Source organism: Anastrepha obliqua, chromosome 1 (assembly GCF_027943255.1).
Source record: "Anastrepha obliqua isolate idAnaObli1 chromosome 1, idAnaObli1_1.0, whole genome shotgun sequence".
NCBI classification, from domain to species: Eukaryota; Metazoa; Arthropoda; class Insecta; order Diptera; family Tephritidae; genus Anastrepha; species Anastrepha obliqua.
In genome coordinates, this window is record NC_072892.1 from 123481312 (window position 1) to 123493580 (window position 12269).

The 12269-nt window shown below is 36.5% G+C and overlaps 1 protein-coding gene across 1 annotated transcript in view; it reads right to left on the reverse strand.

Moving 5' to 3' along the window:
• LOC129237069 (uncharacterized) overlaps positions 1 to 12269 on the reverse strand; it is a 97607-nt gene that overhangs the window by 66089 nt on the left and 19249 nt on the right. The window contains exons 2-3 of the mRNA XM_054871471.1: positions 9680 to 9771; positions 3551 to 3661 (exon numbers count right to left, since the gene is read on the reverse strand). Of these exons, the coding sequence (XP_054727446.1) occupies positions 3551 to 3661; positions 9680 to 9771 (203 nt within the window). The remainder of the gene's footprint in view (positions 1 to 3550; positions 3662 to 9679; positions 9772 to 12269) is intronic.

A 12269-nucleotide genomic window follows, 5' to 3' on the forward strand; every position in this document is an offset into this window, starting at 1 on the left:
GACACAAGCCACGACCTTCAAGATGTTCTCTCTTGAGAAGTTAAGCAACTCTTTTTATCTTCTCTTATCTATTTGCGGCCAAATTAGCCTGGTTGTAACACAAGTAATTTCTTCACTCCATGAACTATTGGCTCCTAGAGAATATTGCTTTTTATCCTTAACTTGCAAGTTGTCATAGGGATTCCAATGTTGCCTCTGTTTTCAAGAAGTACCGTTTCTGGCTAGCTCATGGGCCTTGTAATTTTCTTCAACATCTCTATGTCTCAGAACCTATATAAGGCTGATCGTGAGGACAATGTAATATCACTTAGAGCTGCCAGGCATTCCTAAGCAACCTTTAATTTTAGTATCTCCATTGTGTTGATGGCCGGCTGTCTATCCGAGAAGATATTTATTTTGTGTTACGGTGTGTGTGTTACCTCCTAAAACTTCTACCTGGTAGACGCTACAGTAGTCGGGAAGTTGGACAGATAATTCTTGTCATAGTTCTTTAGAAAAAAACTCCTTATCCTACTCTATTTTCTAGCTTGGATCAATCCGTAAAACAATTTACTTCCCTCTTCTCCATTGTCTTTGAAGTTTCCCACTCTCTTCTTGACGGGATGTTAATCTTGCAGAGCCTGTGAAGGTGGGTTTAGTGAAAGAATTGTAGATTTCTTGATTTAAACTCCTCATAGCATGTATGATAGTACGGAAGCGTGACTGAACAACCGGGTGTTCCATAGCGCCATATTTTTAAGCCGAAGTGCTGAAGCGGTGGCCACGTGTTTACCTACCAGATTTAGAGCAGGTAAGTTGATTAGCACCTCGAGCGCTTTATTAGGGGTTTTCCTTAAAGCGCTGGTGATGCATAGAAACGCAGTTCTTTGGATCTTGCTCAGCAGTTTCATATAACTTGCATGTGTGCGATGCAATGTTGTCTTTTTGAACCCTATTGTCAATATGAGACGTAAGTTTTCTGTCTAATAGGAAGAAGACGTAAGACTGATAGGTACGAAGTCCTTAGGATTAGTGTGTGAGGACCTGCCTGCCTTAGGTATGACGGAGACTTTCGTCTCTCTCCAATTTAGTGGAATGCAGCCCCTAGCCTAATTTCTTACTGACGAGCATTTTTTTAAGTCTGCGAAAAGCCAATAGTCATTGGGAGCCAAATCTGGCGAATACGGTGGGTGTGCGAGCAATTCGAAGTTAAATTCATGTTGTTTTGCTATTGTTTTGATTGACTTCTTTTTGATCAACAGTAAGCAAACGCGGCACCCACTTTGAACAGAGCTCTCTCATAGTCAAATGCTCATGCAATATAAAGCCAACAAGTTCTTCCGATATCTTTACGATGTCTGCTAATTCACGCAACTTCACTTTTCGATCATTCAAAACGATTTTGTGGATTTTTTTGATGCAAATCATCGTTTATTGTTGTTTCTGATGGACCGGGGGACTCCAGTTTTCAAGTCATTGCATCGCTTGGCCTGTATTTTGGTATTTTTTCCCATCAAGAAGTAGAGTAAAATTAAAACACGAATTTCTTTTTGATCTATTGCTTTGAAAATAACTCAAATTAACGTCACTCTTAGCACAATACCTCACGAACTAATGAATAGAACATCATGAAATTTTAACAGCTGCCTTTTTAAGGTTAGTACTAACTGCAAAAGAGGTGAATGCAATAAATCTAGTGCCATCTATGTGCTAGGCACTAGACTTTTCAGCCCGTGTGTTATATGGGACAAGCCAATTTTATAATTTTTTTCTAGAATGGCTGCATTAAATTTTTTTGTCGTATAATGTTTTAATTGAGTGTTTAAACTAGCGGTAGTCTTAAACTATACGCTTGAACGTTTCTTGAAATTTGAGTTTCGTGAAGGACATTTCAGGTATAAGGGACATTTGACATTTTAAGAGATTTCTTAAGGAAAGGTGAAATTTCGCTTAATGTTACGAAGAGCGAAATGTAGTAAATTTTGAATGCAGATTCGAATTTCAAATATCGAAATAGATTAGCTGAACCGGAGCTGACGCCTCGCCACAAAAAGTTGGATTTGAACTCGCCTAGAATCTTAAGTTCTGGGATAATGCATGACAATTCATCAGTTTTAGCGTGAAATATATTTTTATCTCGATCAATCAGATGATTGTCAGATGTATTGGAGAGATATTCGCGAATCACGGCAAATGTGTCGCTCCCGAAACTTGCACGGTGACTCTCTTATGACCTGGAGTCTTTTAGCTATTGTGGTAATACCCCACTGGGTTTAATTTCGCATAAGATGGACGCAGAAAACTACGACCTGCACGTAATTACGTTGGATAATGTTTTATTGAATTTTGCCGAAGAATTTCACGGTGAGTCTTGGACGTAACAGCAGGATAATGTTCCAATCCACAGCGTTAGGAGTGCAAAGGAAAATATGCCTGTGGCCCGCAGTTAGTCCAGAGGTAAGTCCAATGAAAATGATTAAATTTGTACAATAAATGTTAAATCAGTTGACTAAGAGCTTCACCTGGCTGTTGTTCCGGGAACTTTTTGATCAAGGTGGTATCTCAGGGCCGACCACGGCTAGACTACCAACTATTTAAATGGAGAAACCATCTCACGGGTTCTCTGTCTAGCCTCATCTCTAGCGGAAATGTTTGAATGTAATTGAAAAATTAAATTACATGAAATGCAAAAAAAGTCTCTTCAAATTTTTTGAAATGATGAAGATTAAATACACGCGGACAAAATTTATTAGTCCGCACCTAAATATCGCCGGTGAAAAACAACTGCCTTTAGAAGAAAAACACCCATCAATTTATTGTAATGCAGATTGAAGCTGATAATCTCGTGTGTGGGCGCGAATTACATTCCACGCTACTGATTGCTCTTAACTAGAGAACAGAAAAAAACAACAACGGCATTTGTAGTATGAGTGTATGTATGTATGTATATAAAATATATTTATGAAGCGAGTCCTGCTTCAGCTCACAATCGAAATTAAAAACAATCAAAGACAAATTCAATGCATATTTCACAAAGGAAATAAATTGGTGGCGGTCAAGGATGGCAATGTCAACTGTGAAAAGAGCGACGGCATACATAAGTAAAGCGAGGAAATGTCACAAGGAATGCGCATTCCAAGGCATACAACAAAGAAGAAGTAAATGCGACAAAGTGTTTTGTGACTGAAAGCGACGACCGATTTATTTTCACATTCCAAAGCCAAAACTAACAAAATGACTGCGCTCACACACACACACATATATATTGTTTGGGGGTGTTGCTGCATCTACTTTGTCGTCTATTTCTTGCAAGCATTCTCGGTATTTACTTGTTGTTGTTTTTTTGCTCTTATTGGCCATGTCGCTGCTACGTGTCATCGCATGAAAATGGAAATTTCTTGCGAATAACATAAATATTGAGTCACAAAAACAACATCAACTTAACGCTAGAACTGCAATGATAAAAAAGTTAAGTAATATTTTGTTCAGCGAAATAGCAGACGCAGCAGGCTACGCGCTGTATAAGCAGGACGGTAAATAGGAGGTAGATTAAAAAATGTCTACAACTTACATCGACATTAATGCCAGACACCGGAAAGACCAGCGTGGGCGGTGACACCTTGGGCACGTAGCGATAGAATTCCTCGGAGCCGAAATACCAGCGAACTGAGTAGAGCGCAGCCTGAAAATATTGTGTGAGAGCAGAAAAGAGTATGGATGAGAAACGAGCAAGCACAAAATGAAAAACAAAAAAAAAAACAGTTAGGAAATATGAAAGTGGAATATAAGTAAAAACAAGTGGAAAACTACGCAGCAGGAGCATTGAACTAAAGGAGCCACTAAGGCCAGTGGCATGTGCCAGCAGGCAAGTGGTAAGGAATTAGAGACGAATTACCGTGTAATTATTTTAATTGAGAAGCTCATAGTGAGCAGCATGCAGCGAGCCAGCAATACCAAGACATATAACATCGAATTAAGCAAGCGGGCAGCGGGTGGAAGAGCGCGCCACTAAACGATTGCAGGGCGAACGTTACCAAGTGACAGGCGAATATTATACTCGCAAAAGCAGCGTTGGCATGTAGCATGCGACAAGTGACAAGTGGCAAGTTATGTTTACGATTTCTAAGAGCACTTGATTATACTTGCTGCAGTTTGTTGCGCTGAATTTATGAAAGGAAGAAGTGCCACATACTGTGGGGCATGCGCGGGGGTATATATACGTATATAAAGCAACAACTACATATGCAAAGTGCGTTCTAAAGAATATATAAATCTTTAAAAAATAGATAAAAGTATACTTTAATTTAAAACAACGAGGCACAAGTCCAATCTTAGGTGGTCAGTTTTGTTCGGCAAAATGCGTGGGCATTTTTTTATGGCTTTCGTACAAAATCTTTCTCAAAACTCTTTACTCCCATTGGAAAATACATTTTTACGAAGAAGTTGCATTCGCTCAATGTCAAGTCAGCTGAAAAGGACACTTTCGCTTTTGTTAAAAAGTGGTCACCAGTGTTGCTCGCTGAGATGTCGCTTTTCGCTCAACATAAGCCAATTTCAGTTTATGCAATTTTCCGGATAACGATTACCGCACCAAATGAATGAAAGCGCGAAGATACTGAGTGATTTGTGAGCACCGCGTTGGTCTGTTATCTATAGTTCATATCTACAGACTACTTTGTCGAGAATTCCATGAGAACACATACGTTTTTTACACTATGATGCATATTCAACAAACAAATTACGAAAAAATTATTATAAACAAATTACTTTAAACAAAAAAACAAATTTGAGAAAAAATTATATATTCAATATAAAAAAAAATCAATAGAACCTTTTCTTTTTTTTTGTACAAAAACTTATTTTTGGTTTTTATGTATAAATTAAAGACGGTAGTAGACTCGCTAGAAAAATCAAAAACAAAAAATAAAAGTTGGAGCAAAATTAGTTAATAAAAAACCATTGAAAAAAAAGATATTTTTTTTAAATAATAAAACAACAATTGGAGAAAAAATTAAAAAAACTGTAGAAAAAATATTTTCTTTTTGTATAAAATAAAACAATTGGAGAAGAAATTATTGAAAAAATTCGAGACATAATATCTCCTTATAAAAAAAAATTTCGAGAAAACATTATATTAAAAACAAAGTAAAACGGAGCAAATTACAAATTATACTAAAAAAAGGATAAAAATAAAATTTTTATAAAAACAACAAACATTGGAGCAAAATTATTTAAAAAAAAAGTTCGAGAGGAAATTATAAGGTTGTCAAAAAAGTATTTCCGCAAGCTTGTCTTTGCAAGCGCGTAGTTCTAGTTGTATTCGTCGCATCGGTTCACACTAGAGCCTTTTGGAAAACTCTTTTCACGTGCTAACACGTGTTTGATTAATTGTTGTTTGCTTTTAGTCGTTCGTGAGTTATAGCGTCGCAAACATGGAGCAAAATAAAGAGAAAATACGGCATATTTTACAGTACTACTACGATAAAGGTAAAAATGCATCTAATCCTGCCAATAAAATTTGTGCAGTTTATGGACCCGATACAGTTTCCATTTCCACCGCACAACGATGGTTTCAACGTTTTCGTTCTGGTGCAGAGGTGATCGAAGATGCGCCACGGTCCGGAAGGCCTGTCGATAAAATCGCTGAATTGATCGAAAGAGACCGGCATAGTAGCAGCCGTAGCATGGGCCAAGAGCTGGGCATGAGTCATTAAACCGTTATAAACCATTTGAAGAAGCTTGGATTCAAAAAGAAGCTCGATGTATGGGTGCCACGCGACTTAACGCAAAAAAACATTTTTGCCAGTATGGATGCATGCGAATCGCTTCTGAATCGCAACAAAATCGACCCGTTTTTGAAGCGGATGGTGACTGGCGATGAAAAGTGGGTCACTTACGACAACGTGAAGCGCAAACGGCCGTGGTCGAAAAGCGGTGAAGCTGCCCAGACGGTGGCCAAGCCTGGATTGACGGCCAGGAAGGTTCTTCTCTGTGTTTGGTGGGATTGGCAGGGAATCATCCACTATGAGCTGCTCCCCTATGACCAAACGCTCAATTCGGACCTGTACTCCCAACAACTGGACCGCTTGAATGCAGCACTCATGCAGAAGAGGCCATCTTTGATCAACAGAGGCCGAATTGTCTTCCATCAGGACAACGCCAGGCCACACACATCTTTGGTGACGCGCCAGAAGCTCCGGGAGCTCGGATGGGAGGTTCTTTTGCATCCACCGTATAGTCTGGATCTCGCACCAAGTGATTACCACCTATTTTTGTCCATGGCGAACGAGCTTGGTAGTCGGAAGTTGTCCACAAGAGAGTCCTGTGAAAATTGGCTCTCCGAGTTTTTTGACAATAGGGAAGCGAGCTTTTATAAGAGGGGCATTATGAAGTTGGCATCTCGTTGGGAACTCGTCATCGAACAAAACGGCGCATATTTGACTTAAATCGCATTATTATAACCAATTTTATGAACAATTGAAAATTCAATAAAAATACCGCAAGACTTTTTTGACTACCTTATATTAAATATATTTCAAAAGAAAAAAAAAACAAAAATAGAAAAAAAATCGAGAAACAATTTTTTTTTATAAAAACCAAACATTGGAGAAAAAATATATTAAGAAAAAATTCGAGAGAGAACTACAAATTATATTATAAATAAAAACAAACATTGGAGCAAAATTATTTAAAAAAAAGTTCGAGAGAAAATTACTAAATATATTTCAAAAGAAAAAACCAACAGCAGAAAAAAATGGAGAAACAATATTTTTTATAAAAAAACAAACATTGAAGAAATAATTCTATTAAAAAAAAATTGGGAGAAAATTACAAATGAAAAAAAATTCTAGAAAAATATTTTTTTTAATAAAATAAAGAAAAATTGGAGAAAAAATATTAAAAAACAATCTAGAAATTAAAAATTGTATTTAAAAAAAAAAACAAGCAAAAAAAGAAAAAACTTGGAGGAATAATATTGTATTTTTTATAAAAACAAAACAATGGAGAAAAATTATATTAAAAACAAACATTCCAGAAAAATTACAAATTGTGTTAAAAAAACAAAAAGTCAAAAAACAAAAAAATATGTTTTTATAAGAAAAAACATTGAGAAAATTACAAATTATATTTCCAAAACAAAAAAAAAACGAAAAAAAATGAAAAAACAATATTTTTTAATGAAAAACAAAAAACATTGGAGAAAGCTATAAATTAAAAAGAAAAATGCAAATTATATTTACAAAAAAAACCAAAAACAGAAAAAAATTGGAGGTAAACGTATATATTTTCTTATAACAAAAAGTTTGAGAAACAATTTTTATCAAAAAAGTATTTTGTGACAAAATTAAATTAAAAAAACAAAAATTTGAGAAAAACTTATTTTTTTGTATAACAAAAAATGTTGAGAAACGATTTTATTTTAAGAACGAAAATTGGAGAGAAACATTTAAATAATATGAAAACATACATATAATAAAAAAAAAATTGCAGAAAATATATTCAATTTGTTCAACAAAAAAAAAAAAATTTTTGGAGACAAAATTATATTAAAACAAATTGGGGAAAATTAGGTGTAAAAAAAGGAACATTATATAAAAACAACATTATTACTAACTATAAGAAACTTGGAGAACTACTTTTTTTTTTTTTGGATTGTGAAAATATTGGGGATGAGAATAAGTTTTCGCTCTTCCTTTGCCAAAGTTACGAATTATTTAAACAATCAAATAATACATGACATTATGTGAGGTATGTGCCATTGGGAGCGTAAAGTATCTTTCACGCAGCATACGGATTCCTCTGACGAACAATTCGAATTCTTTTGATTTGATCCATTCATTGAGCCAGTTTGCGATGCTCTCGTAAGAAGTGAACCGCTCTCCAATAAGGGGTGACTGCATTGATCGGTACAGATGGTAATCCGAAGGTGCAATGTCTGAGGAATACGGAGGGTGGGGTAAGATTTCCCAATTTTCTCCCTCTAAATACGTGTGATCTGACGTTGCCATGCAGCAAAATCACTTTGTCATGTCGACCGTCCCATCCTGGCAGCTTTTCTTTGAGAGATCAATTCAAACGCATTAGCTGCAGTCGGTAACGATCGCCAGTGATGGTTTCAGATCATAATAGATGACACGCTTCTGATCCCACCAAATGAACAACATAACCTTTGAATATTGAATTTGAATAAATATTTTTTTTTGCTGTTGATGGACCTGGTTCACCTGGCAGGCTCCAACATTTTCGACGCGTAGGGTTATCATAATAGATCCATTCTACATCGCCAGTGACGATGCGATGCAGGAAACCTTTTCTTTTTTGCCATTCAAGAAGCATCTCACATATCACCAAACGTCTCTCGATATCCCTCTCTTTCAATTGATGTAGTACCCAGTTACCCGTGCAAACGTTTACCGGTGGTTGATTTGCCAACATCCAACTCTTCATACATATCATCAAAGGTTCGACATGCTTCTTTATCCAATAATTGTGGTAGTTGAGTATCTTCACATCGAATTTTTGCGTTGCCCCTTCGCGACCTTTATCACTCACGTCGAAATTGCCACTTTGGAAGCGTCGAAACTACTCATTACGAGTTGTATTTGATGCAGAGTGATTACCGTGAATATTGATCAATATACGACGTGCCTCAGCTGCACTTTTCTTTAAAAGGTAATAATGAAGCATGACTTCCACAAATGCTGTTTTTTCGGGACGAACGTAGACATTTTTGACGTCAGATAAAAAAGGATCTTCACGCTTCAAACGAATGTGAACTATTGCGCTCGAGACCTCACATATACACCTTCAAATCACCAGTATACTACTAAAGCGAACACAAAACTAGTATCAGCAGCGACACCTCTTTTACGAAGGCGGAAACATGTTCCCATATCATCATTTTTCACATGAAGCTCGTTTCCTTCAAACCAGAGTTTTTTGGATTTCGAACTTCTCTGGAGTTTTGACGAAAATTCCACATTCCATCACCGCTCAAAATATTCTAGTATAAGTTTTAATGTACCGTGATGAAATTTTTGGGTATACAGTCAACTTGTCATGCCCGTCCTATCGTATGACGCAGAAGCGTGGACGATGACAATATCCAATGAGGCGTCACTTGGAAAGTTCGAGAGAAAGATACTGCGGAAGATTTTGGAACCTTTGCGCATGAGCGAGATTATCGTAGGAGAGAGAACAATGAGCTGTATGAGCTTTACGACGACTATCAACTTTTGCGCAGCGAACAAAGCGGCTTCGTTGGCTAAGTCATGTCGTCCGAATGGATAGAAACGCTCCGCCTCTGAAAGTATTCGATGCGGTACCAGCTGGTGGTAACAGAGGAAAAAGCCCTTCTGTTCGTTGGAAAGATCATATCAGACTTGGTTTCGCTTGGAGTTTCCAATTGGCGCCTATTAACACGAGAATGAAACAACTGGCGCGCATTGTTAAACTCGGCCAAAGTCGCGAAAGCGAAAGCAAAGAAATATTGCAACAATTAGCAATGTTATCAAAAGCTCTCAAATTCTGTCAGCTGAGAAATAAAACAATTTGATTCAGCAAGCAAGTAGTATTTATACATTGCTTTGCAGCGCAAAGTGGTCAATTGAAACGTTTCTCAGTTAGATTACGTTTGGTTATAAACAGTTCTAGTTACTTTGGAACGCACTCTGTATACTGTAAATATATATCAACATACCTGTCCAAGATCATATTGGCACGAAAGCGTCGCAGCATTGCCCATTATCACCGCTTCCGGCACGAAAATCTTCAGGTCCTTCAAGCAGTGTGCTATTGGACGACATGGCGTGTGAGTAACCAGTTTGCAGCAAAGTAATGGAAAGAAACAGAAAAATATGCTACATTAGTAAAGAAAGTGTTTATTTTAAAGCATACAAGCAAACTTGTTGTAATATATTTTATTTTTTTTAACTTTAACTTATGATGTATTAGTAAATTTTGCACTCTATGTTTTTCTATGTGTCTACTTTTTGTTTGTTTAAAAAAGTCTGTTGAAGTAACTACCAAAAATTTGAGAGAAGTAAAAACAGTTATGCATTTTTCTCTCAGAATATTATTTATATACCTAATAATACGAAAATGTATATTTAATTAAAAGAAAGATAATGGTGTACAATTTCTACTTATACGTTCCGTACAATTCTCCTCGTAAGTTGAAAGTTAAACCATCTTTAAATTTTAATATAAATTCTTGCTACTAATTTGAGATGCAAAAATATGCTATTATATATATAATATAATATATTTTTTTCGTATTAAATTTTACTGCTATGCACGATAACGGTAAATGCGATTATAGAAATTAATTAAGCTTGAATTATGTAAATTAATTTTTATTATTGCGTGCCAACGCAGTGTGGCGATAAAAAAGATTGCTGAAAAAAAAAAAAAATTAAAATACCAACACATGCATACCCATAAATGACGCACGGCCGCTGTCACAATGGGCGTGTAGGCGTCAGTAGCAGCAACATCGCAATTTGCGCCATTGCAGCGTCAAAAGTGGAGTGACATTAAATGCAGACAACAAACGACTGACAATTTGCAACACTTACAGAAACACACACACACATACATATTTACTTACGTATGTATCAGATTATTATGCGGTTTTGTACGCTCATAAGCCCACAAAATGTGTACTTGTAGCAACAATAATTAGCTAAATTGTGCGAAAAGGCTAATAAAAAATTTAATAAAATATGCGTGCGATTGGGAGAGAGAACAACCACAACGTACGAGTAATATAGAGGAAGGCAACATGAAAAAATTACAAATTCTGAGAAATACTATTAAAATAATTTAAAATACTAGCAAAAATTGAAAAAATCAGCAGCACATACTTATTCGTATATATGCGCATGTGTTTCTGTTTGTGCAACATTAGCAGTGGCTTGCTGCGTTTGACACATAATTAAGTGGCTTTCATGGGCAGCTATTTGCTAAGCTTCTATAGGCATGTTGGCGTTGTCATCGGCCCTAACCGCGAAGCAAACGAAACCTAATACGTCTCAGGCACACAAACTGTGGGTGTCTAGCAGCCCATTGATTGAAGGAAGAGAACAAATTTTAAGCAAATTTAAAACGTAACAACTGATGAAATACTCTTTTCATTTCGCCAATATTTTTTTTTCTTAATTACTAAATATTTCATTTTTCATTTTCGTAGCCTAAAAGAAAATTTACAAAATCAATTACTAACTTATTTGCCTCATAGCTAGCAATTGCACACTTCGTTGGGTGTTTTGATCCAGGTCCTCCTCCTATTTGTGGTATACTTCTTGACGTTTTTCTACAAATGGAGGCACATACAGCTTGGCGTGACTTGTAAGCGTCAGGTTAATTTTTTTAACAGCTTTTTCCTGGCAGAAATAGACTCAAAAAGCTTTGCTATTGTCTGCCAAGGATTTCGACTAGCAATGGCTTTCGCCTGAATATCAGTAGCTTTCATTGAATATGTAATCAGCTGGTTAGTCTATGCGTTTATGTGATTTTGGGATTTTAAAGCTGAGTTCAAATCATTATTTTCATATCAACGCTTGGGGTTATCATTATAGATCCAGTTTTAATCACCAGTGACGATGCGATGCTGAAACCTTTTTTTTCTGCCGTTCAAGAAGCATCTCACACGTCTGTCGATATCCATTTCCTTCAATTGGGCACCCAGTTACCTGCTTTCTGGACCACTCCCATCGCGCGCAAACGTTTACCGATGGCTCTGTCGGATTTGTCAACATCCAACTCCCTAGACATACTATCATCAAGTCTCCCCATATATACTCTTATCAAAGTACTCCCCATCAACTGCAACGCGCTTAAGCCAGCCTTTGATCCAGCTCTCGAAACATTTCTATTCTATTCTATTATCGGTATAACCATCAGAGTCGTCTTGAATTTTTCCGTTTTCCAAATAGAAAAACAAAAAACGCAGTTAGCCATGTCAAATGAATTCAATGACTGTTGGCTGATATTTGTTTCGTTCTTGGTCAAAACTTTCGGGACAATTATGTCACTGTGCAAAATCCACGAGTAGTTTTCCCACCAATCCTTTCTCCTTTGACCAATTACTTCCTTAAACGCATCATCTCTTGTATCACCCAAAAAATTGTCCTTATTAGGTGTCCAATCTTTTTTCAAAAATTCGTGGTGTAGAATACCGTTGTATCCCATAAAAGCTATGAGCTTTTTTGACTGAAAATGACGAGGTTTTATGGCCTTGGTTCACTTGGAGCTTTCCATTCACTTGGATTGCATGTCATACCCATTAA